Raw genomic sequence first — 27456 nt, forward strand, 5'->3', positions numbered from 1 at the left:
TCTGGCCAGCCGCAGCAACCCGCGGCGTCCACGCCCGTCGCACCTCAGAACCGCGCTGTTGTCGCCGCCACGCGTAGAGCCTCCAGTCGCGAGCGCCGCTTCAGAGCAAGTGGCGCTTCGCGTGCAGCCGCGGGGCCGGTCGGGTAACGGCCGGCTGCTCCAGCCCGCCTCCTGGTGGGGCGCTCCCATTGGTCAGCGTGCACAGGGGCGGCGCCATGATTGGCCGGGCGCGCGGGCAGGAAGGCGGGAACGGGGTGATGGTGCGCTGGCTGGCGGCGGGAGAAGAGGTGCGGCTGCGGGCTCAGCTCGCAGCGACGCCCAGCGGAACCTTAACTGCTCTGTAGCCCGTGACCCTTGACTTTCGTGTGCACGGCGCGGCTGTGCAAAGCCACCGGGGGAAAGAGCTGGGTGGCGCCACACCCTCGCGCATAGGCCTCACGGCCGTCTCTGGTTTGGGCTCGGTACTGTCCGAGTCGCGCGCCTACAGAATCGGGACAGTCACGCCTGACCGCCCTCCTCGGGCAGCTGTCCCCACCGACCCCTGTCCTTTAGTGTCTAACTCAACCTGTTCTCCCACGGGCTGTCTTTATTAGCAGGAACAGGGTTGGGGTGAGAGAATGAGGCATTTACTTGGCCTCGGGCTCAAAATTTAGGGGGGGGCATCAAAACCCTCAATAATCAAGATAAATGATATTTTAACGCGTCGTTTAAGGAAATCAAACGTAATGAAAAATCCAAATTGGACGAAATAGCCACATCAGTACTCCTAATTTTTCCTTTTGCCTCCAGCTCTAATATGGCTCCTCAAGGGATCGTTACCCTGTCTTTAAAATGAGCATTTTCCCATCATTTTGTGTGTGTTGATTTTGACTTTTGGTTAAATCATTTCATTTAAAATTGTTTGATGTTGCAATGGCTTCCCGGGTGGCGCTAGTGGTAAAGAATCTGCCCGCTTATGCAGGAGACGCCAAAGAGGTGGCTTGGGTCCCTGGGTCAGGAAGATCCCTTGGAGGAGGAAATGGCAACCCACTCCAGTATTGTTGCCTGGAAAATTTCATGGACAGAGAAGCCTGGCGGGCTACAGTCCGTGGGGTCGCAAAGAGTCAGACAGGACTGTACGCACCGCCCCCCACCCCCCACCCCCCACATAGATTTCATTAAAATCAGTTTTTTGATGCCATCTCCAGATATTCCCCTAGCCTTGGGGCAGCGGGATTCTTGCTCCTAGTAGTTTCTGGTGTCTGTGTGTGTAGCCTGCAGCAGTGCCTTTCCTGTCAGGCAATTCTTACATAATCAATTTGGGGCTTCCATAATTTTGATGTGAAGTGTTACATTTTAATGAAATTTGTCAATCCGTTTGTGATTTAATGTAGTGATTTTACCCCATTCCAAGTACAGATAATGGTATTTGCAGAATAGTTTTTACTTGCCTTTTATGATTTGATTACTTTAACATTTCCTTTATTTCTTATAACTGAAACACTTAAACTTATTGAAGTTGCATGAATTTAATGCAGAAAAATGTAAAGAAGAGAATAGAAATGCCTTGTAATCCTGCTTCTCTTGGAGCCTCCCTTTGACTGTTTTTCCGGAGTGCTACATAGAAAGCTATAATTGGAATCTTTTCCCATGTGGACTTTCCTGTCCTTATGCATATTTATCTCTCTATTCAGGAGCTGCTAACATTTTTTTTTTTCTTATTCCACAAACACCTGCTGAGGTCTCACTGTGTATCTGGCAGGCCAAGTAGTACAAAACTTAAGGCAGTTTGTCTGAAGGACCATACAGTCTAGCCGATACCAGAGAGAAGTCACTGGGAGCTGAAATGTGTGGAGTAGACGGAGACACACAAGAGTGGGGCTAATTTGTAGAGTTCCTTTAATGGCATGGAAGCCACACTCTGGGAATTCTCAGGAAGTGCAGTGGGAAAATATGGCAGAGAAAAACAGTGTGTGCCCTTGTGAGTTAGATTGGCTGTCCAGGGACCTGTCTGTCATTTCACTTTTGTATCCATAACACCTGGCATAGGCTACTCACTGCCCCAAACTGTCTTTTATTAAAATTATCTAGGTTTGCAGTATGACAGATGACAATTAGAATAATTTTGTGAGCTGCGCTGCTGCTAAGTCGCTTCAGTCGTGTCTGACTGTGCGACCCCATCGACAGCAGCCCACCAGGCTCCCCTGTCCCTGGGATTCTCTAGGCAAGAACACTGGAGTGGGATGCCATATTTTGTGAGAGTACCTCCCAAAAACTCAAAGTGATTTTCATAAGAAACATGTTAAATCTATAAATTAAGGAGAAAGTTACATCTTTATGATATTTATTCTTACTGTACATCTTTGTAGTTTTTCATGTCTTACATTTCTGAGCAGAATGTATAGATTTCTGTGGGCTTCCCAGGTGGTGCCATGGCAAAGAATCCTCCTGCCAATGCAGGAGATGCAGGAGACATGAATTTAGTCTCTGGGTTGGAAGATTCCCTGGAGTAGGAAATGGCAACCCACTCCAGTATTCTTGCCTGGAAAATTTCATGGACAGAGGAACCAACAGGCTACAGTCTATGGGGTTGAAAAGAGCTGGACACGACTGAGCGCGCACGCGCACACACACACACACACACACACACACACACACACACACACACACACAGATTTCCTTAATATAGGTCCTTATATTTTTAAGGCTATTACTGTTTTGTTGTGGGGAGAGTTACTTTTCACTATTATGAATGAGATCCCCAATGAAATTATCTAAATCTAACTAGTCAGTGGTGATATATAGGAAAGCTATTGATTTCTGTGCATGCATAACATATCAATATTTTAAAGAACTTAATTTTCTTGGGCTCCAAAATCACTGCAAATGGTGACTGCAGCCATGAAATTAAAAGATGCTTGCTCTTTGAACAAAAAACTGACAAATGTAGACAGCATATTAAAAAGCAGAGACATTACTTTGGTGACAAATGTCTGTCTAGTCAAAGCTATGGTTTTGTCAGTAGTCACGTATGGACGTGAGAGTTGGACCATAAAGAAGGCTGAGCACCAAAGAATTGATGCTTTTGAACTGTGGTGTTGCAGAAGACTCTTGAGAGTCCCTTGGACTGCAAGGAGATCCAACCAGTCAATCCTAAAGGAAATCAGTCCTGAATATTCATTGGAAGGACTGATGCTGAAGCTGAAGTTCCAATACTTTTGCCACCTGATTCGAAGAACTGACTCATTTGAAAAGACCCTGATGCTGGGAAAAATTGAAGGCAGGAGAAGGGGATGACAGAAGATGAGATGAGATGGTTGGATGGCATCACTGACTCAATGGACATGAATTTGAGCAAACTCCAGGAGATGGTGAAGGACAGGGAAGCCTGGTGTGCTGCAGTCCATGGGATCCCAAAGAGTTGGACATGCCTGGGTGATTGAACAACAACTACTCATTAAATTCTATAGTTTTGCAACTGAGGACAAATAATATTTTACCTCTTTTCCAATATATGTACCTTATTAGTGCTTCATGTTTTACTGTATCGCCTAAACATTGCTGACTAAGCATCTTTGTTTTCTTCCGTTAAATGAAAATGCTTCTAATTGTGGTTTTACTATAGAATGTGATGTTAACTGTTTGAAATGGTATTTTTAATGATGCTGAGGAATTATCCTATTCCTCAGTCTAAGAATTTGTCATTAGAAATCTTCAAAGGATCTAATGAGAGATCAAATGTTTTTTCATAATTGATCTAGTATTAGCTTTTGTAATATTGAAGTGAAAGTGAAAGTCACTCAATCATGTCCAACTCTTTACGACCCCATCAACTATACAATCCACGGGATTCTCCAGGCCAGAATACTGGAGTGGGTAGCCGTTCCCTTCTCCAAGGAATCTTCCTAACCCAGGGATTGAACCCAGGTTTCCCACATTTCAGGCAGATTCTTTATCAACTGAGTCATTACACGGGAATCTGTGTAATGCTAGAAAAGTATTAGCTTTTCTAATATTAAGCCATCTATAAACTCTGTTTGTTGAATAGTCTTTTACTATGTTGCAGAATCTGACTTTAAAGTTTTACTTACAATTTTCCATCTATACTGATACATAAGATTGAACTGTAGCAGATAGTAGGCCATGAAATTGTATTCTCTGTTCTGTCCCCTGTTCTCATAAGCACTGTAATGAGTAGTCAAAAGCATTATGAAGGTTGTGATCAAAGTTTGTAACATAATGAGAATATTATTTTCATTAATGATTAGAAACAGTCTTGTTAATCTTTTAAAAGTGGGGAAAATTATCTATCTTCATAAATTTGGATAACTGGCCTTTAGGCTTCCTAGATGGTGCTAGTGGTAAAGAATCTGCCCACCAGTGAGATGAGAGTTGATCCCTGGGGAAGATCCCCTGGAGTAGGGAATGGCAACCCACTCCAGTAATCTTGCCTGGAAAATTCCATGTTCAGAGGAGGCTGGGAACATACAGTCCATGGTGCCACAAAGAGTTGGACACAACGGAGTGACTAAGCATAGGACTCTGAAAGAAAGAAGACTAGCGGAGCAAGAAAATTCTATGAATAAGATGGTGAGGAGTGAGCGGTTTGATGAATTAAGCTATGGTTTTGCTGATGGGCTCATAATGTGGTGACCACACTTGAAGAACACCTGGAGACGGTCTAGGTTGGTCCCCTCAAGCAGAAATGAGCCTCAAACACCCAAATTTGCAACTTCAAAGGCCTTCTGTAAAGATAAAAGCATGGAATCTTGCTCTCCGGACTGTGCAGGGTCAAGATATTGAAGAACATCGTGGAAAGGGGTGCTGGGCTGCATCTGGAGGCAGGCTTGGAGGAGAGGACTCAGGCAAGGAACCCATACGCTTGTGCCTGGTCTTGTAGCTACAGCAGTCCTTTCGAAATTGTGCTCCGTGGAGTCCTTGTCCCAGAAGGTTCTGAAAAAAGCAGGGTTCCATGATCAAACAGTTTGGGAAACTGCACCTTGTCCATTTCTCATTTAAGAACTCCCAATGACATTCACAAGTAAATGCTCCTCGACAAGCAAACTCTTTGACTGTTATTACTGTTACTAAGGAATATTTATTTATAGAAGTCTCTGCATTTGGAGCCCTTGCTAACATTCCCAGGAATGAGTGGTTATGGCTCGGGAAACATGACTTAAAGGAATAGTTGTAGTCAGAATAATGAAGAAGCAACATGTGCTACCATTTGTTGAATGCTGTGCAGCAGACACTTCTGAGCATTGGACCCCTGGTGCTGAACTAGCCTTGATCTCACGGCGGAGCAGAATGGTTAAGGGGAGGGGCTGGAGTCTACTTCTAATCCAGGGCCCTCCATTTCCTTGTTGTGTCCCTTTAAGGAAGGTACCTGATTTTTCTGTGCCTTGGTGCTCTTATTTACAAAATGGAGGCAGCAAGAGAACCCACCTCAGTGGATGATTGCAAAGACTAAATATGATTCTAGATGTGGTGGAGGTGGTGACATAATCAGACTTTTAAAAAATTTTAGCCTAATAGATTGGAAGTGTCAGGAAGACTGGAGCAGGGACCCGGGAAAGGGTAGGCTGCCTGTGACAATGGCTTGGCCCAGAGGAATAGCTTGGTCCAGACGGGAAAAGGATGGACTTGTGACAAACTTTATAAGCAGAATTGATAGAGCTGTGTGTCTGAGATGAGCGTGGAGATGGGTGAGGAAGAAGCAGGGATCAAAAATGACACTTGGGTTTCTGACTAGAGTGGTGGCCTGGATAATGGTGCCGTTGCAGTGATTAGAACCTGGGGAAGAGAAGTGTGCGGGTGGAACTGGAAGTGGAGGGGGACAAGGAATTCAGTTTATATCAGAAGACTTGGCTTTGCAGGGTGAACTAGGTTTTGTATTTCTAGACTCTGTTTATTGCCTTTTGTAATCTCTTCAGTAAGTAACCCTTTGGTGATCCTCCTCGGTGCACTCTGCTGGCCCCTTCTCCTCCACTCAATGCCCATCAGATTGTTCCCTCTAATTATTTACACTCTTTCCCGAGGCACGTCCGTGAAGAAGGCTGAGCACCGAAGAATTGATGCTTTTGGATTGTGGTGCTGGAGAAGAGTCTTGAGAGTCCCTTGGACTGCAAGGAGATCAAACCAGTCAGTCCTAAAGGAAATCAACCTTGAATATTCATTGGAAGGACTGATACTGAAGTTGAAGCTCCAATACTTTGGTCACCTGATTTGAAGAGTCGACTCACTGGAAAAGATCCTGATGCTGGGACAGATTGAGGGTGAGAGGAGAAGGGGTAAGAGAGGAGGAGATGGTTGGATAGTATCATCGACTCAGTCTACAAGTTTGAGCGAACTCCGGGAGATAGTGAAGGATGGGGAAGTCTGGAGTGCTGCAGTCCATGGGGTTGCAAGGAGTTGGATATGACTTAGCAACTGAACAACAACTGGGCTAGTCCCAAGATTTGAAAAATCCCCTCCCTGCTGATGACTCCTAAATCTATACCTTCACCCAGGTCTCTTTCCTGAGTTCCACACAGTTCCCTGCCATCCTGGAGCTTACATTCCAGTGGGGGATGAAAGTAAAAGTGAAAGTTGCTCAGTCGTGTCCAACTCTTTGCGGTTCTGTGGACTATACAGTCCATGGAATCCTCCGGGCCAGAATACTGGAGTGGGTAGCCTTTCCCTTCTTCAGAGGATCTTCCCAACCCAGGGATCAAACCCAGGTCTCCTGTATTGCAGGCAGATTCTTTACCAGCTGAGCCACAAGGGAAGGCCAGTGAGAGATGGTAAATAAAATGAGATATCTTGTTTCTTAGACAGTAAGTTGAGAAAAATGAGTCAGGAAAGGGAATGGGGATTGTTGAAGGCTGAGTGGTCAGGAAGTACTCACTCCTCCATCACACAGCTGTTTTTACGTTTCTGTAGCTTCTCAAAATTGATGAGGCCTAAACAGAACTCCTTGGCCTTCCTCTTTGACTTCCTGTCTTGACCACATTTCGCTTTCCCTGTTTCATCAGGCGAGATCTTACCGTTGTGCTGTGTGTGCACCTCAGGCGTGGGGGTCACTTCTGTTACTACACATTAGCACATCTGCTTGGTGTCAATAGATTGATTCTGCTCAAATGATTTCTTCTATGTACTCCTATAATACCTCAATGTGTTTATTTGAATATTTCATGCAGATAGCACTGTAAAATATTCTCGGCACAAGGAGACCAAATTTCTCTTACCCAGTGAAATGCAGCCTTGTGTACCCCAGACCTCTAGCACCCTGTTCAGAATGTTTTCTTAATTATATACACAACTTGTGTCTCCTACCTCAGCCCTCTCCAACTGTCAACACTAGGGATACATACGGATGATATTATCTTGGTTTGCACTTGCTAATACCCTGAAGGCTGGCCTGCTAAACCAGCATTATCTGAAACCCAACATGTACAAAGAATAACCCCAAATTAGCAAGTATCAAAATGACTTCTACTTTTGTCCTTGAAGATATTAGAGTTGTCTCTACTCTGGTCTGTAACATCTTCAGTTAACTTTTTATTCTAAGAGTGTTGATTCTTATTGTGTTCTATTCCTACTTACTGTGAATACACCTTCTTTATTAAAGAGGGAAAGAAATATGGGTTGATTTGATAATGCTGAGAAAATGAAAAAGTGTCCCAAAATATACAGAAAAATTAGTATAAAACAGTTAAAGATCTTCTTTCTCAGTGGGAAAAATAAAAACCACATTGCTGAAGTCTTTCAACATTTCAATTTTTAATTTCTCTAATAGTACATTCTTTAAAAGAAGTTAACAACTTCAATTTTCCAAATATAAGGATTCAATAATGCGAATGAAAAGCTGTCATTTTTCAGTGAAGCTGTTGCCTAATTACCCTGGGAAAAAGTATTCTTTTGATTGAACTGATGCAAAAATCCCTTAGAAAAGCTTCACTGTTGCCTGGAAAGAGTCTTCTTAAGGTCACTTTTACTTCTAGACCATCCACTTGTTTCTAGTGAAAGAGTTTTGCTTGGTAATGGCTTGTGGTTCCACAGTGTTTTGTGTATGAAAAGCGTAGACTAAGAGATACTACTAAAGTCACTCAAATTGCAGATTCTGCCACGAAAGGAAGTCCCAACACTGAAACATTTCCCCTTAATGTTCAGCAAGACACATGGAAAAAGAACTCGAGTCCCACATTTGTCTTTATTCCAATCACCATTTTAAACGGCGTGAAGAGGCTGCTGCATTGTCGGAAACAGAGCTCCATGGCCCAGTGTGCTTACTAAACGGCCTGCAGGTGCAGAGCGGCTGCCCCGGACCAGGTCTCAGTCTGCAGAGGCATCTCATGGCTGCTTGGGCTCCAGGCAAAAGCAGGGTGCTCCCCGGGGTGTTCTCTGAGAAGCAGGGGAAGAAGCAGCGCTCCTGGGCAGCAACAGACCAGCCGACGCACCCATGCTCTCCACCCACCCATCCGTGTCCTGTTCAGAACCGGCCTTCACTGCTGGGACAAGAGGACACTCCTGTTGGCTTTCATCTTCTCCAGACGCTTCACTAAGTGGCCGTTGCTCACCTCGAGCTCTTCTGTTTTGTCCAGTGCAGAGCGAAGCTGAAAACAAAGGTGAAAGTCAGCAAGCTTTGATCCCAACCCCACTGAAAATCACAACGATGACCCAGACCCACCAAGATCCTGAAAATATACACAGACCTACAGGTGTGTATATGTATATTTCTTAATTTAAGAAGTAACACAAGGCACGAGATTCTAGCTTCATGAGTAACTTAGGGACCCTCCCTCGGGAACTAGACCCAGACATGGCACAGTCTTGGGGATCCTGGTGGTCTCGCAGAAGGTGAGGCAAACACACACATAATCAAGAGCTGAGCCAGACCAGCTGGAAGGGGCGCTCCCCACAGCCCTGTGCAGATGGGTTTCTGGGTTCTGCCCCAGAAACCAAAGCGAGAATGCCTGAGGCCAGGATGGTTGTACCCAGGAGCCAGGGCCACAGAGCCTGGGAGACAGAGCAGCGGCCACGTCAGTAGGGAGCTGCCTGGATCAGCAGGCAGCGTGCAGAGCGAGGGTGCCCCAAGGTGGGGGTTCACAGCCCTGTGACTGTGGAGACACGCATCGTCCGAACAGAGTCTGTGGTTCTGGTTCTGATCCAAAACCCTCCAGGTGGCTGGGTGGGGTTCTGAGACAGGTGAAACTCCCCTGCCCTGGCTTTCACCAGCAGACACAGAAGCAAGCCCCTCAGTGGAAATTTCCCCAAGGCGAGCCTGGAGTATTCCTATACATTCAAATCAAGCATGAGACAACCTCATGAGACACCAAAGACAGGATGGGACGAACCATTTGAGTCAACAGAAGCAATAAACAACAGAAACAGACCTCAAAGACTGAACATGCTTTGGTCATCAGTGTGGAAAACAGACCAGCTGCACACGAAATCTTTCATGAAATGAGGCTATGATCAACAAAGGAACTATCAGGGATGAGTCTATTTCAGAACACAAAAGGAGGCGAACTGGAAGATCTCTAAAAACGGTACATTTTGCAACATTGGGAAGTAAGGAGACAGGAAATGGAAATGACAAATGGGGCAGAGATATACCAGAGCGTCCATGAGCAGGTCTGGTATCCTCTGATCAGAGTCCCAGGAGGAAGGTGGACTCGCGGCCAGAGGAGTCACTTAAGGAGATCATGGTTGAATATTTTCCAGCATTTATTTAGAAAAGAGATGTCACAGATGAAAGAAACACAACACATCTCAAGCAGAATAAATAGCAGTAAACCCACATGTATTTGTGTGAGATGTAGAAAATCAAAGGAAAGAGAACAGCAGAGCAGCTAGAGGGAAACAAAAAATCACCCAAAAGCCAAAAAATCCTGAGCTTCCTCAGTGGCTCAGTGGCTCAGTGGCAAAGAATCCACCTGCAATGCAGGAAAGGCAGGAGACATGGGTTTGATCCCTGGGTTGGGAAGATTCCCTGGAGAAGGAAATGGCAACCCGCTCCAGTATTCTTGCAGGGGAAATCCCATGGGCAGAGGAGCCTGGTGGGCTATAGTCCATGGGGTCGCAAAAGAGTGGGAACGACTAAGCACACGCGTGAGCAAAAAACAGAATGAGAGATTCTTTAGGGGAACCCAGAGGATGGCAGCATGATAGCTGCAGTCACTGCAGACAGAAAAATGACTGATGGTTGATTCTGGCCCTAAGCTCCTAACTGAACTACAGTTTCCTTTACGACGTGAGCAAGGCCCCTCAGAGTGGCCCGGAAGACGTGACAATGAATGGTTTAGCAGCAGACTTCCGGGCAGCACATCCTCACCCTGCTCTCCCAACCAGAATATTATTACCCATTCTTTTCCTAGAAATAGCCTAGAAAATTTACCTCTCTTTGGAGTTTCCGTTTTTCAGCCTTAAGTTCGTCTTCTATTTTTTCAGCATTTTCAGCAGCCTGTTTATAACGTGATACTTGACTTTCTAACCTTATGACCTGGAAGGAAAGGAAAAAAAAAAAAATCACGTGTATAAATTGATAGGCCTGTTTTCTCTCCCCGACTGCTTGCTTATATTTGTGATCCGAGGGTGTAAAGTAATAAAAGGAAAGAAGACACTGCAGCAGGGTGTGGAGCTGTCCCGTAAGTTCTAGCCATGCAAGCTGTTTGTTCACACTTATGAGCAACCCAGTACTGGCGCCTATCAGGGACTCATTTCCTCTCTGACCCTTGTCCCAAGTGCAGTTCCCACCGTGCTGACCCTGGGACACCACCCTCTCTGATGAGGGTCGATCCTGCAGAACAGCCTGGCAAAGCAACGGCAGGACCTCAGCTCCTGTCCGATCTCTCCCAGAGGTGGTGGGGTAAGGAAGCAGGAAGGGAGGAGAGAGACAAGGGACTCAGAGAGTAGGGGACGGGAGGCGGTTTCGGGTGGCATCTGGGGCTGGAGATGGATTCTGCCGCCCTCAAAGGCATGCTTCCAAACACACATTGCTTTGGAGGTGGGCTTCTCATTTTCGTTTCTACAAAAATTCTCAGCAGTTCCAGCCACGTATACCCCCGATGGAGGGGGCAAGAGGACCTGTTTTTATTTCTCCCTTCTGTTAGGACACAGTCTGTCCCAGGGCCCAGCACACTAGAGGTATGAGTGCCCCAATCAGGAGATCAGAGTGAGCCCCGGGCTGGGAGGGAAAGAGGAAAAACCCAGGCAACAGGGAGACACCTGCATCAAGTGTTTGGTAATTAACCAGTTCTTTTTTTTAAAGAACTTTCAAGAAAACTCCCCAGCCACATTAGGTACTTTCTTCAACTAACCCTGTTTATAAAGGACTGTAAGTCATGCCTGACTCTTGCAACCCTGTGGACTGCAGCCCACCAGGCTTCTCTGACCATGGGATTTCTCAGGCAAGAATACAGGAGTGGGTTGCCAGTTCCTTCTCCAGGGGATTGTCGTGACCCTGGGATTAAACCCACATCTCCTGCACTGGCAGGTGGATTCTTCACCTCTGAGTTACCAGGGAAGCCCTGTGAAGGATTGGCATCGATTGTGTCTGACCCTGTGACCCCATGGGCTGTAGCCCACAAGGCTCCTCCACCTGTAGGATTCTCCCGGCAAGATTACTGGAGTGGGTTGCCATTCCCTTCTCTAGGGGATCTTCCTGACCCAGGGATGCAACCGGGGTCTGCCACACTGCAGGCCGACTTTTTACAGTCGGAGCCATAGGGAAGGCCCAATAACAGCCCAGATGCTAGCAGTGACCTCTCCTCCCTATGTCCTTGGAGAGACTTGCTGCCTTGTTTATCCTCCTTTGGACCTTTTTTGGTTCTAAAATTCTCTGCCTCTTTCTGTCCTCAGCCTTTGAAGGGTGAGTTCTTTCTAGCAAATAAAAAACTTCAGTTAATCATTGGCTGGGCTGCCCGTGATGGCTTAAAAGTGCGCACGTACATTTTGTTCTAATGCAGTTATCTCTTGCTCAGATTTTGCAAGTTTAAATTTGAGGTCGCTGATCTGTCTGTTGGCATCCCCTAAAGGTTGAAAGAGAAGGAAAATTTGTTAAGCTCTCGGGGCTTTTAAAATGTTAAAACAATAGTTACTGGGAACCAAGCCCTTAACCACGTAATCTTCTTGCCTGTGGCCCCACAACTCAGGAGGCGCTCTCACCCTGCAGGGAGAGCACCCTGGAGCAAAGAAGACAAAGAAACGGTGGGGGAACGGGGAGTAGGCAGAGAGACTGGGCACGCTTTTATCCCTTTAACCCTCTTTCTCATTTTGTTGTTGCTGTTGTTCAGCCGCTAAGTCGTGTCTGACTTCGCGACCTCATGGACTGCAGCCCTCCATTCTTCCCTGTCCTTCACTGTCTCCTGGAGTTTGCTCAAGCTCGTGTATTGAGTCGATGATGCTATCCAACCATCTCATCCTGTCACACCTTTTCCTCCTGCCCTCAATCTTTCCCAGCACTACGGTCTTTTCCAAAGAGTCAGCTCTTCACTGATATATTTACAGTATCAGGCATGCATTATTTTGTAACTCTGGGTGAAAAATTATCTCTAAGGTTGAAGTTCCTCTTGAGTTCAGGAGACTTTTCCATAAATAGTTTCAGTGTTTATCTGTGGGAGTGTGTGTACTCAGTCACGTCCGACTCTTTGCAACACTTTGGACTGTAGCCACCAGGCTCCTCTGTCCATGGGATTTCCCAGGCAAGAATACTGGAGCAGACTGCCATTTCTACTCAGTTTACTGACATGGAAAAATACCTTCTGACTTCCCCATACAGTCAGCAAATCCGAAGACTGTCCAGCATAGCAAATGTGGTTTCTAGCCGCGAGTCATCTGGTGGTACCCTGGTGCTCATTCTGGGGCACCTGCTCTGTTTCCTAGGCTCAGACAGAGCCATGCTTGTCCTGCCCACTGACCACCCTTGTCCTGCCCACAAAGAAACAGCTTTCTGCTTCTGAACTCAAGGGCTTCTGGGGGGACATGGGGAACACTGGCCACTCCTTGCCACAACAGTTTTCTCCACCTGCACTAGTACAATAGAAACCACACACGGCTAAGGGATTCCTTCCACACGAGGATTGACATTTACTCTGTAGATCCATCACGTGCACGTCCGTCCCATTTTGTAACACACCGTCTTCCGGGTGCAGAGTGTCTAATCTGATATTCTTCTGTCTCTCTTCCAGCTGCCCCTTGAGTTTCTTAATCTGAAAACATCCACCAAAAAAGGACATTAATTTCTCTATTTTAAATGAGACTAGAGCCTATCAGAAAGGAAGGAACATGTCAGGTCAAACCCCATGCCCCACACGCACAGTCTGATGTTGTCCTGCCATGATTTCGCATTTCTCTAAGGTAAAGGGTTACGTAAAGAAGCAGGAGAGAAATTCAGTAAAATGCTACAACCCACCGGGAAGACGGGGAGTCTCTCTTGTTTGATTTGTCAAGAAACAAACCCAAATAATAAATAAAAGAAAAACCTTCCGCCAGCGAGCACTCTTCTTCGAAAGTAATAGTACAAGGGATGAAAATGAGACTATATTTACAGTATGAGAGGCATGCATTATTTTGTAACTCTGGGTGAAAAATCATCTCTAAGGCTGAAACTCCTCCTGAGTTCAGGAGATCTTTCCATGAATAGTTTTAGTGTTCATCTGTGTATGCGTATGCACTCAGTCATGCTCTGACTCTCCGTGACACTTTGGACTGGAGCCACCAGGCTCCTCTGTCCACGGGATTCCCCAGGCAAGAACACTGGAGCAGACTGCCGTTTCCTCCTCCAGAGGATCTTCCCAATGCAAGGATCAAACCTGCATCTCCTGCTTTGGCAGGCAGATTCTTTACCAGCTGAGCCACCAGGGAAGTGTTTATCTACAAGTTCATAAATCTGTATACAATTATGTTTGCTTTATTCACTAGAAAGCCACATAGGCCACCAGGAGCCTTCCAGGCACAGAAGCACTGTCCCCAACAGAACCCCATCAGGTTGCAGGTTTGCCACCTGCAAGGGGTTGGCCTCTACATGGCTTTCTTCCCTCTGAGAGAGATACACACACATAGCAGTTGGGACTGCAATGAACAGCTGTGTGTGTGTAGAATCTTCTGTTGTGCAATGGGGAGTCTCCCAGCCCTGGTCCTGTTAGCCTCCAATCTCTGTGGACTTGTTGGAAGTCCTCCCCACTGCCCCTAACAGGAGCAGAATAGACCCACATTGATACACAGACCATCGGTGCACACTGCTTTGGAAAGCAAGTACAGAGTTACCATGGACACAGGGTTACAGAAGATCACAGACACTTCAAGAGAATCCTCTCACCACATTTAGTGATTTACCCAATTTTGAGAGAAATCTTCAAAACTTGAAAAAAGTGAGGCAGATACCTTTGATGAGGCTTACGAGGGAAAATGAGAAAAATCGAGTTTCCTTAGAAAGTGATTGTGAAATAATTTCTTAATAATACTACCTTGCATATGAAAAAGGGCTTCCCTGGTAGCTCAGTTGACAAAGAATCTGTCTGGAATGTGGGAGACCTGGGTTTGATCCCTGGGTTGGGAAGATTCCCTGGAGAAAGGAAGGCTACCCACTCCAATATTCTGGCTTGGAGAATCCCATGGACTGTATAGTCCATGGGGCCACAAAGAGTCAGACACAACTGAGCGACTTTCACCATCCCACTATGAAAAAGACCAAAGCGTACAACTGTGTAGGATTTCTTGAGGCAGACGAGATCAAGGTAGGTAAACAGCAGTGAAAATAAGTTGGATCAGCTATAAGCAAGATATATCTGCAGGACAGGGGTGCTGATCACTGAGAGATTACAAAACTGACTTAAAAAAAATTTTTTTTTGCATGTGGGACCTTAATTCCCTGACCTGAGATTGATAGTGCACCCCTTGCATTAGAAGGTGGATTCTTAACCACTGGACCACCAGGGAAGCCCCCAAAGCTGACCTTTATGGGCAGGCAGATGAGGAAGGGTGTTGGAATGTCTCAGGAACACCCTCGCCTCTCAATGTTTATTCAAGGTCTTCTACCCAAATCTTTTATTTAAGCAGCAATTCATGTAGCGTGTACCAAATTCAGAACTTGGCCTTGAACCTCTGGGACATCCTCTCTAAGTCCGATATGACTTCTGATGTCTTACTTGGATAAAAACATTAAGAACACTGGTTGGCTTAATGATTGTCTTCAGGCATGATGTATCAGGGGTTTCCTGATGAAGCAAAAAGCTAGAGTGGGAAGGGTCCCAGTTTCAGGTGCCCCATTCCAGAACTCGAAAAGTAATAAAAAAGATTGTTACCTGTTCCAATAAGCATTCCCGTTCATCAACAAGCTTTTTCAACCTAATATCTAAAGAAATCAGAAAGATAACAGGTTTAGGTGACTCGGTGAATGCCTCCTTCAGCAGATGGCTAAACCGCAGAAATGAGCACTGGGGTTAGTGAAACTGATGATGGTATTACGCACGTACCACAGTGAATGAGGCCACAGACAGGATGGGGAGGAATTCAGCCAAGGGAGGGCTGAGCCGCGTCAACCTCCCACACATGCTTGTCTCGTAGGGCAGTATCCGGCTGCATGCAAGCAGGCTAATCTTCTACTTTGGGTTAGCATGCAAGAGCTCTAAGGGCAAACCACACTGCAACACAAGATCTCACAGGCTTCATGGTTTAACATCATTAGCAAGGTATTACAAACACACCAAGTGTCATGACCAGATATAACCAGCATTTTCATTAGCCTTGACTCTCTGAGTTTCTACCCCAGATGTGTGTATCTTCTTCATTTCTCTCAAAGACTCACCCACGTCAGAGTTGTTTACGGGCCCTAAGTGTGCTGATGACACACCGGCTAACTCACTTGTGAGGAGCTGCTCTTCTTTTGAGGAAGAACGAAGCAATAGCTCAGGTTTCTGTCATTCCTCCCACCCCAGACACAGAAGTTTGCATGTACGTAAGCACCCAGAGTTGGAGCAAGCTCTGGGAGATGGTGGAGGACAGGGAAGCCTGCCGTGCTGCAGTCCATGGAGTTGCAAAGAGTCGGACTCAACTGAGCGACTGAGCTGAACGGAAGCACCCAGAAATTCCCCCAACGTCTCTGTGAAGGGGCATCGAGGAATACAGTCTCCAGAGTACAGAAGGGGAAACTAAGACTGGGGAGAATTTTAGGGGCAACATTCTACCCCAGTTTCCCAGGCAACATCAGGATGAGGTGATGCTGATGGGCGCCCGTGTGTGCTGTGGTGTGCCCCAGAGACTCACACCACCACCCAGAAGCCCCATGGGGGCTGTTGCTGCCACACTCCCCCTCTACAGATGAGGACCCCGGCCCAACAGGTTTCCTGAGGCCCCGGGCTGCACCCCTGACCACTGTGCTCACTGTTTGCCTAAACCTGGCCGTCCGAGTCAGACCGACTCCTGGCCTGAGGCTCCTATTCCCAAGGGGCAGTGCTCTCACACTGTCCAGATTTTGATTAGATGTGTGAAACGGAAATAATGCATAAAAGACACACCTTTGTTTTCATTCTTGCAAAGTCATCTATCCTCATTTTAATCCAAATTATATGCTTTCTCAATTGCTTTTCCCAACATCCTAAGTTGCTCTTTTGAAAGGCATTAACAACGAAATAAATGAAAGCAGAAAATGTTATGTGTAAGATACATTTATCGTCCTTCTGAGTTCCATTTTAATTGACATACAAATTGCTTCTGACAGATGTTTTATTCTGTCCTTTCCATAAATGCACCCAACACTGAAACAAAAATTAAAAAAATTAAAAACCTGGCTCTATCACTTTTCATTTTATCCTGTATATTTAATACTCCTATATACAATAACCATAGGCATAAGAGACACTGAATATAACAGAAAGGGATTTGAGGCTCATGGGTCCATTTACAATTTTATTATTATTTTTTCTATTAGAAGTTTTCAAATAGCAAGTAAAAAAATGCTAAAATGTAATAATAGTGCTAGCAATAAAAACACAAGGGTAATGTGACCTTTAGTCTTACAGTGGAAACATGAAAAATAAAGAGAGAGAAATGTGGGAAATTTTAAAGCAGAATTGGAGAAGATTAAAATTAGATAGTTTTAGGAAACTGGAGAAGAGAAAGAAGCAAGATTGTCTGATATAAAGAAAATGAGCACTATAGTCAGAGAAAGACAAACAGTGTGTGTTATCACATATATGGGATCTGCAAGAACCTTGCAGATGAGTGAATTTAACAAAATGGAAACAGACTCACAGGTGGTTACCACTGGGGAGAGGGAAGGGAGAGGAGCAAGACGGAGAAGAAAAGAGGTATGAAATACTAGTATAAAAAGGCTAAAAGGATATACTATATAGGTCAGGAAATAAAGTGCAACCTATAAAATACTGAACTATGTTTTTATATATGCTATACATCTGGAATTAATATAATATTGTAACTCAACTGTACTTCAATAAACAAAGAAAAGGAGTACCGCTTTTTTACAGCTTTAAAAATCAGGGGAATAGCGAGGCCTGACTGGTAATCACTGTGATACTCAGCAAGAATGTCTCAAACTTATGCTCACTAAGCAATCCTACTCATCACTAGTCTCTGACACCCAAACGATGAACATTTAAGAAAATTAAGTCACAAAGTCTAAGACTCAAGAGTGTTCTTTTATATTAGGAAGTTAAAAATAACTGGAAATTAAAGTTATTTTTAGTAACACTGTCAACAGTTTACCTTTTAAAAAAGATCTGGTTTTTATATTGGGTTGGCCAAAAAGTTCGCTTGGGGTTTTCCGTACACAAATGAGATTTTTGGCCCACTCACCCGATATATTAAATCCCAACACACTTTCTGGTGTGAACTTTAGAGACCTGTGAAATGAGGAACAAAGTGGCGAGACCCTATAGACAGTCAAGGGGGCAGGAAGCAAGCACTGGGCCCCCAGCCCTGCCCTGGGGGACCCGAGTGCTGTGACTGCGTCTGTCGGGGCTACAGCAAGGTCGACCACCAGCAACAGCCACTCCTCTCTTTCGTGCGTTACTTGGATCTAATCCCCATCACCACTCTAAAAGGCAGGTTCTAACCCCGATTTCAGACAGTACAGTGAGGCACAGAGAGGGTAGATAGCTTACTTATAATAATATACACTCAGGAGGATAATCTTCATCCTTAGGTTAATTTCTCCCATCCTTAGGCCTCCCCGCCCAACCTCAGGGAAAAGTCATCTCCCCCCATATTTGTGAAGATAACGATCATAAGACAGGTCTCGAGAAATCCACTGAGTGTGGTCCTCTCTCTGCTTCCTTCTTGCACTGACTTAGTTTGATCTTAATCCATGTGGTCAGTTTCCGTCTTGCCCGGGCCCAGCCTCCCACGCCAGGATCACCCCTCCTTCCTATAAAAGGGGGAACTGGGACAGGACAGGCTGCTGATGGCAATTCTTCTTTTCTCCTGCTTAGCAACTTCCCTTTCACTTTTCACTGTCATGCCTTGGAGAAGGAAATGGCAACCCACTCCAGTGTTCTTGCCTGGAGAATCCCAGGGACGGGGGAGCCTGGTGGGCTGCAGTCTATGGGGTCACACAGAGTCGGACACGACTCAAGTGACTTAGCAGCAGTAGCAGTACGGGGCCAAAGAGGTCTGTACAGATTCCTTGCATCAGCCGCTGTTTCAGTTCAGTTGAACAGCGGAAGCCTTTCATGTCTTAAAAAATACACACGTCTTTGAAATAAGAGGGGCAGAAAGGGTGAAAGGGGTTTTTCTCCTGATAGTTTTCCCTATGTAAGATCACACCGAGTAAGTACGTATTCCGAATGTAACACTCACAAACACCCCTTCCTTTCCTTTTGGAGCCAGCGCTTGGAATGAGTCTTACTGTTGTTTCGAATCTCGTTTCGACGGTCATGCTGGCATGTTGCACAAAGGGGTCTCCTGGGGAAGGAATCTATCAACAGAAAACAGGAACCCTAAACTATGTACACCCCCAGAAGCAGCAGTCCAGGGTCCCAGTGACAGTGGAAATTTAAACGCTGAGGTCACTAGGTTTTCCATTAACTAGAAATACTCAAGTGTTACAGAAAGTAATTCTTGAACACTCTTTTCAAAAATTTTACTGCTTCCCAACCTTTGTATGTGATAAAATAGCCTACAATTCAAAATTCTCAGTACCTTTCTCTTTTAAAATAAACTCAAAATTATACTTACTTATACTTTGAAAGGAAGATTAACATTTTACACACAGCCGCTATATCCTGGTTTGAGGCTGAAAAATATCCCAGCTTTTTGATTTAAAGAATCAGTGACCCATGTTTTTCTCTGTCCACATTATAGTGAAACCTCAGCGGTCCAGGTTACTCTGGGGATGTGTTTGGCGGGTAACCTTTGGATTCTTTTCTGAGTGTGACTCGTTTGACATTGCGATCTTTCCAAATTGCCTTATATATTAGGTTGGGCAAAAAGTTCATTCCAGTTTTTCCATAAGATGGTATAGAAAAACTCAAATGAACTTTTGGGCCAACTCACTACTCCCATGCCTTCCAACACCAAATATGCCAGAGGCAACCATTTCTTGGTAATTCAGGGGCCTTCGCATCAATTACTGGGTGGGGCTGTAACATCATCTCGTCCTCGGAGTAGAGTCATTGATGTTCATAATGCATGCTCTTAGATGATCAAGACTCGTTTGACCCTTTAGAATCCTTGTCTTCTCTTTTGCTCCCTTTCAAATTCTCAGCTCCTGTACCCCTAGAGGCTGGTCCTATGTGCTTGCTCCCAGCACCTTCCATATAGGAGGTAAGCTACATGTTCACTGATTAAATGCAGGAGTGAACAGTTGAGACAGATGCGGGATGGGAAGTGTATTGCAGTGCCCTTAAATGTGCTGTTGAATAATACGAGAAGCAGAGGAAAGACCTTAAAAGGCTTTTATGAGCTCACCATGGAGTGACTTCAGCTCTTGAATCACTTCCCCAGAGGCCTTAAAAGGTAGGAAAGAGGGCTGCTTCACAGAGTGCATTCCAGTCCGAGCACAGCTTTGCTAAAGTTAGAGACACCAACTTGCAAGTCTGTGGCGGCCCTCGGTCCCGACGGTCTAGAAGGTCTCCTAGTTTCCTATGCACGTGGCGTAAGTGGACAGAACTGGTCCATCCCATTGTCCCCTGCTTCAGGAGAGGATGCAGAAATAGTCAGTGTTTATTTGAAATTCCCATCATCCTCTTCAAAACAGTCTAAATGTTGGCACCTGTAGGCACCCCTAAGCATGGGATGGAGACTTTTCTCAACTGAGCTCTTCATCAGAACCACAGATCACAGGAGATGCTCTGAGGAAAAGATCTTGCTCAAGGACGGTCCAATACCGGCTCCAGGTTGGATGCCAGGAGCAGAGCTGTTCACTACTGGCAAAGGCCATGAAGCAGGAGTTCTCCACGGAACCCCGACTGGGAATTAGCAACCCAGAAGTAGATAAAAGTAGGTTAAAGATAGCAGTATGTAGCCACAACCAGAATTCAAGTAGCACAAGAGTGAAATCACAGGCTTGTAAAATTATAAAATGTCTTTATTTCAATGACATAGTAACACTTCCGTTTGCCTCAAGTTTTGTTGAGGGTTTTGGTCTTTTTTGCACTGTTATACCTTGTAACAACAATACGAAGTCATGTGATCTCATAAAGTGTCCACAGCATTCATACTGTACATCCCTTTGTAATATTTTACAATGTTTTTTATTTACCTTTACAATTATTTTTAAATGTTTCTTCATATCGAAAATATATATTTTGTTTAGGAGGATCAAAACAACAAATTTTCACTAAGAATATATGGAAAAACAACAAATGAAAATATTTATACCAAAATACCCAAAGTGATTCAACTATTAAAAATATCCTGTTAGACTCTACTCAGCAGTTTGCACAAGGGTCCTTTTGTGTTGCTCTACTGAATAATGATCAGACAAATACAAAGAGAACTAATTTTAAGGTTAAAAAAATAAATTTCAGAAATGATTCTCCCTGCCCAAATACTGCAGTAGGAAATGCAATTACAACATATATCTCTTCCAGAACAAAAAAAGTCTTCGTATAAAATAACTTTGGTACATAATTGGCACAAAGTCAAAATCTCCTACAAAATAAATTCAGGTATCCTCAAGAATGAAATCGAAAAGTATTGGTCCAATATAAGATACTTGTACGAGGTAAAGGCAAGTAAGCTATTTGTTATCCCTCATGTGATAAATTATTTTCCTAAGGTGCAAATCTCATGTCTCAGTGACCTATACACTGCTTTGCTGTTTATGTTTTTTTTTAAATAAAATAGCATACAGGTTATATTATACATATCAAAATCAAATATGAACGCACATATGTTTAAACGAGACCACTTAAATTATAATGTGGAAATCTCAGGATACTATTTGGTCCTTTCAGTTAGATGCTGATACATTTGGTCAAGAATATGCACATTCACATCAGCTTAAGGCAAAAGCTAAATGTTTGGATTTTGATTTTAAGCAGAAACAGAACAGTATACATCTCTGTCTGACACTTCTGGAATGCTCCCTGTTAGAACTTGCTCTGATAACAAAGAGTCCTCATCAGGGTGATCATTTTAATGATGAAATAGAAATCTACAGGTAACAGTCTATATAGCTTGAAGGGGTGGATAACCTGGTGGCTGATTGTCATTCGGTGGATCTACACCAGTCTAGAACATTCTCCGAGTCTCTCCCAGCTGACTTGCTGTGCAGTCCTGGCCCCTCCCCAGGACCCTGCCCGGACCTACGACATGGTGCAGTCCTCTTTGTTTCTGCCCTTCCCGGTCCCACCTGTCTTCTCTTCCTTGCTTTCTGAATTAAAGTCCCCCACCTCGTCTGCTGCTGCCAGGCCATCGTTCTCTAGATCAATGCTGTCTGAAAACTCTCTGACTGTCTGACCTAGATTCTCTGACGTCACGTGCCCTTCTGCACTTTCTGTTTGAGAGGCATCGTTAATGTCCTTCGTGGGACTTCCATCTTCCAGTGGGGCGCTGCTGGGCACCTCTATATTCTCTGGACCTGGAGGACTGCTGGGAGCACTGGCATCTTCCTCAGCCTCACCTATTACAGCACCTTCGTCTAATTCTTTATTACTGGTGCCTGGCGACTGAATTATATTATCTTCAAAATCCAATGTGTCTCCACCAGCCTTAGTGTTCACAGCAGCATCGTCTTGGTCAAGATTTCCATCCAATTCAACTTTAGGATTTTCTGGACCATCACTGTTTTCACTGCTCTCTGCTACACTGTTCTGGTTTGGGTTCTCAGTGACCTCGTTCTGGGCATCTACAACCGGTTTTTCATCAGTGTCTTTCTCCTGCTCTTCTTTTACTTCACTTAAACCTGGGTTCTGAAATGTTAACTCATTCTGAACATCTTTGATCTCTACAGGCGCCGGCGATTTTTTCTTCTTGTTTTTCTTTTTCTTGTTCTTCGTCTTCTTCTGCGACGAATCCGGTGCCTCTCCCCGTTGGTCATTCTCCTCGTTGGGGTCTTTCACATCCAGGGGCTCACTTTCAGCATCTTCCACCCTCGGGTCCGTCACCTCCTGGGGACTGCTTTCGGCTTCTGGAGAACGAGGGCTGGTTTGGACCTCTGGTTCAATTGGTTTCTCCTCCCTTAAGTTCCTTCCTTCATCCTCCTCCTCCTCCTTGTTCTCCCCACCTGCCTCTGTGCTCTGAACTGGGGCCTCCCTGGGCTCAGCCACCTCCTGGTTGGCAAGTTCTTTCTCTACATCCTGCCCTGCGCTGGGGTCTGACCCCTCCAGGGCGTCTACCAGGCATTTTTCATGGTGACTCCCTGGGTCATCAGTACTGCTTAGAGGACTTGAGGCTGCAGTGCCCCCCTGCGCCCCCAGCCCAGTGAGCCCTGCCTCGGGCTCAGCCTTTGTGGGGCTCCCACTCTGCTTGCTAGGGTCTGCACTGCCCTCCCTTCCAGCCTCCGATATCTGCGGAGGAGCAGACTCCTGACATGGTTTTGTGCTCATCTCTTCCAAGTTGGCCTCCAAATCTTCCTGTTTTCCTTTTTCCTGTTCCTTAGCAGATTCTTCCCTTTGGTTTTCGATATCCAAAGCATTACCACTGCCCTGCCCGATCCCAGGATCTGGGATTTCACCAACTGGTTCGCGGTCTATGACCTCACTTGACTCAACCTGCGGGGTGTCTGCAGGAAAGGAAGCGGCTTCTAGAATTCGGCTTTGAGCCTCTCCCTCACTCTCGGAACTGACTAATGTTCCCGGGGAGGGGGCTCCGTCCGCAGAGGCGCTCTGGTCCTCGGCACTGTCACCAGGATGTGACGCCTCTGGGTCCGCACAGCTCTCTCCCGGGTCCTCCTTGTGCTGTCTTTGCTCAGTGCTCTGCAAGACTGCTCTTTTCCCCTCACGCTCCACCATTTCATTTTTCACCTCCACTTCATTGGCTCTTCCTAAAAGACCATTGAGAAAATTGAAGGGACCCCATGATGTGGTTGACCATACAACACAAATTACAGCGTAAACACATGTTCTCTTTCCCAGCCAACCCCGCTCCTAGAGAGAGAGCCATCAGAGAAGCACGCGGACAGAAGCCTTTGCCAGGTCTGGGCGGCAAAACAGCCATCGCGTGAGCAAACGCTGGATCAGCGGAGGCCACTGCCGCCACATCAGGGGCCAGAGGGGCTGCTGGTGCCATGTGGGGTGAACGGACTCTCGAAGGGGAACTTTTAACAGACAAGGAAGCGCTCCGGATCAGACAGCCCAGCTGTCCAAGATGAGGGGTTTCAGAATGACTCAAGGTCTGTGGTCCCTGTTCTCCTTTCTGGATGCACAAGGGGACCACGCCTACTCTTCCAGCTGTTGAACTGCACTGCACATCACCCAGCTCTAAGAGCAGCCTTCAGATCGTTTCTAAAAGAAACATTCAGTTCACCTGAAGAAACTCAGCCTGGAGGTCCATCTCCAGGGAGCCACTTTGGAAACAGCTCGTGGAGGTAAAGAGAACTCCACCTCCGCCCCTCATCCCTGTCTTCCTGGGGAAGCAGGCTGTGCCTCCCACATCTCTGCTCCTTTCCTGGGGGGCGGGAGCCAACGCCTCCAATCAAGAGACCACTTAGTCACACATAAACCATTCATCAATTAAAGACTCAGGAATGAAAGAATCTGTTACTGCTTTGAAATGAAGAATTACCTTTTGGGTTCCCAACACAAACAATACCCCAGTGTAGGAGCTGCCACCTCACTGAAAGTCACAGCTTGGTGACTTAGGACCAGCAGTCTCCAGGGAAAGTGGACAGACAAGCAGGATTCCATTTACAGTCACCTTTGCTTCACCCCTTAAAAATCTCTAGCATTGTGTCTGTTTTATAATGTACATTTTATATTAATTAAATATTACACATACAAATGAAAAATAAATGTTACATATTTGGGAGTTCCCACAATTCTTTACTAACAGGGATATACGATGCAAAACTATGTGGATACACAAAATAGATGTTTCTAGTTCTTTAAGTGTTTGTTACACAGCAGTTATCAAGGATTTATAAAATGTATAAGAGCAGCAGGATGAATCCTAGCTGCTCAGGTAGGAACGTAAAGGGAGGATGGACATTCATCAGTTTACTTTCTTTTTTTTTTTTTCTTTCATCAGTTTACTTTCTTTCAGTAACTTCAACACACTGAAAAGAGTGGTGATTCTTGAATAGCCATCAGATAATTAAGCACCTTCTGGAAAGGCAGACCTGGGAAGCTGGGCCTATAGTTTTCTCCACTTCCATGGAGAACCTTCCAAATGGAAATGAAAGCCCTGGTCCCTGACCTTGTCCCAGCCTCACCGTGAGAAGCTGAAACGCAACTGATCACCGGTTGCAAGGGAGACCTTATTTGCCAGCTACAATTTCAGGCTGTCCATCAGATGCTGACCAAAGCCAGGTATTATGACAAATACTAACTGGTGAATCTTTCCAGATATCTGCAAACTGTATTACACATTCCTACTACCTATTGGGTCCTCAGTTTAGACTCTTTCAGAAGTAAAAACAGGACATACAAAGGAACATCACCTCTGACAAACGGGCAGACATACTCAGACTCTTGTTTATAAGGAAAGCCGTCCGCACCGACCACACTCACACCCCAGGGCTCCCTGTCCACCTCCCCACCACCCAGGGCTCCCTGTCCATCTATACTGTCCACAGGCACCTCAGGCTCTCCAAACGCTTAATGGTGCGCAGGCCTTGCAGCATCGGCTTGCAGACATGGTCAACTAACTCACTGTACAGCCACTGCTATCTGCTCTTTTGACAATTCTGTAACAGAGTAAGTCACAACGCCATATTTGGCACATAACCAAGGAGAACCTAATAGAAATGTCAACACTGTCACTGAATTTTGAGATTATTTTCCGTGTATTCACAGTCTCACTGGTAGCTTTGAGAAGCAAAAGAAACATATTCTTGAGCCTTTGGTGGTGAGCAATGAACAGAAGTACACGCCAGACAGCACGCGTGGGTGGCAGCACTGGGTGGTGAGGAGGTTCCCGTGAAGGACAGAATGCAGGGCATGCTGGGTGACGGTTAATTGATCAGTGGTGACCGCGTCAGCTCCACCAGTGCACGGAGGTGGACCAGGGCTGACCGGAAGGCGGAAGGGTCAGAGGGAAGCACGAACTTACCGAGGGCCCCGTCCCCCGTCGCCTTGAGGGCGCTCAGCTCTTCCTTCGTCATTTTTGTGGAACCTTGCGAGGCAATGCTGTTCAGAGTGTCTGGCGTCTCTCCGTTGGTAGCTATTTCTGAATTTAGTATTATTCCATGTTTCTGGGAATAAAAACAGGCTCATCGTAATACTCACTAAGTGATACATGGTTAAACTTTATTTTATAAATAGTAATTGTAGGAAACCTCACTTTTCCCTAAGCAGAGGAAAATGCTACAGAAATAGAGAATTGCTAGGCTCCACCCCTGGAAATATTCCATCAACACACACAGGTCTGGGAAGTCTTCCTCCAAGGGCCCTTCTTTCTTACATGTTCCCATCCATGTCTTAATGGGCTGGTGACAAAATGCTTTCAGCCAACATCCCTTTTTAACTGCAGGTGGCCAGAAAGTGGAACGTGAAGCACATCGCCATAAAAGGGTCTTGACCTCTAGAACCCCGGTTGTGTTCTTTAAAAGGAGGCACAGAGGTAAAGAAAGATATATGTACGTGTTTTGAAAGGAGCGGTGAACCTTGGCTGGAATGTCTGCTGTCTTCCAAAGAAATACAATTTATGCTCACTTCGTAGCTTCCCTGGTGGCTCAGCTGGTAAAGAATCTGCCTGCAATGTGGGAGACCTGGGTTGGGAAGACCCCCTGGAGAAGGGAAAGGCTACCACTCCAGTATTCTGGAGAATTCCACGGACTGTATCGTCCATGAGTCACAAAGAGTCAGACACGACTGAGTGACTTTCACTCTCACACTTTCTTTCACATAGCAAAGCACTTTAAACTCAGCTGCACTTCACAATGCCAGGATACCCACTTCACCCTGAACCACCCTCTCCCTCCTGCCCTCCTGCCATCTATAGCACTTTCTCTTCTGCTTTGGAGGAATTCCCCAACCCTCCATGTGTATGCACACCCTGGTGAGGAGGAGCTCTGTGACTCTGAGCTCTGACCCTGCTGGCTTACAGTTCTGGCCTTGACCTTTGATTTTAAGTAGCTGACACTGATGTTTCTGTTGGCAACGCAGGAGCCAGTCCGTGACTACAACCCCTAGACTCAATACTGCCTCCTATGGTGCCGAGAGTCCACCCAGAGCTCTGACCCCACTGCTGCCTATTGGTTTATTTCACTCAGCATCCAGCCACCGGAAGACCCTATACGTGGCCCAGACAGGATGTAAAGCTTCCAACAGTCCATGAGATCTCCCAGTCTGACTAGTGACACCTGTACACTGTTCAGCTAGAAAGGTCCTTACGGTCCAGCCTTGATATGTGTATTTATATGGAACAAAGAGCTAACTCTAACTTGGAGTAATGTTGTGGAGAATTTACTAATGAGTTTGAGAAAAAACTTAGACAGCTTATCAAAAGAAATTCTTGGAAATCAGAATTGCTTTCAAGATCAGATATGCTTGTAAACATTGACAGGCAATGGGCATGCCCCCACAGGATGTACAGACTTCACTTGTCTCTCTGGAGTCAGTCAACCCACGATTTGATTTTACTAACGGAACAAAAATCAACATCATAAAATTAATGAACACCACTGTCCACACACACTCATTCTTGAGAATCTTGGAGCTGCTGCTGTTGCCTTTTTTTTTCTTTTTAAACCATACTTTGGCTTCATACCTTTAATTCCTCTTTCAGCGTGACTACTTCTTCTCTAAGATCGTCTCGTTCACTCCTTACGGAATCAAAGAACTCTTTCTGTCTCTCTAACGCCTGAGTGTGTAGCGGAGCAGAGAGAGAGAAGATAGATAGGCACAGGTGAGCAGATGACCTCAGAAGCAGGACTAG

General features: G+C 45.5%; 1 protein-coding gene across 50 annotated transcripts in view; it reads right to left on the reverse strand.

The window, feature by feature from the left end:
• Positions 1–7716: 7716 nt before the first annotated feature.
• LRRFIP1 (LRR binding FLII interacting protein 1) overlaps positions 7717–27456 on the reverse strand; it is a 159357-nt gene continuing 139617 nt past the window's right edge. For 26 of the 50 annotated variants that reach the window (XM_060398988.1, XM_042244573.2, XM_042244538.2 and 23 more), the window contains 3 exons: positions 27289–27381; positions 25630–25771; positions 20483–23404 (listed from right to left, as the gene is read on the reverse strand). In XM_060398988.1, the coding sequence (XP_060254971.1) occupies positions 21726–23404; positions 25630–25771; positions 27289–27381 (1914 nt within the window). In that variant the 3' untranslated portion in view covers positions 20483–21725. Of the gene's footprint in view, positions 8574–10357; positions 10463–11910; positions 11991–13051; positions 13170–15263; positions 15314–20482; positions 23405–25629; positions 25772–27288; positions 27382–27456 lie in introns of those variants that run through there. The other 24 variants (XM_042244589.2, XM_060398978.1, XM_060398999.1 and 21 more) reach the window with 4 other exon arrangements.

Source organism: Ovis aries, chromosome 1 (assembly GCF_016772045.2).
Source record: "Ovis aries strain OAR_USU_Benz2616 breed Rambouillet chromosome 1, ARS-UI_Ramb_v3.0, whole genome shotgun sequence".
Classification (NCBI taxonomy): Eukaryota; Metazoa; Chordata; class Mammalia; order Artiodactyla; family Bovidae; genus Ovis; species Ovis aries.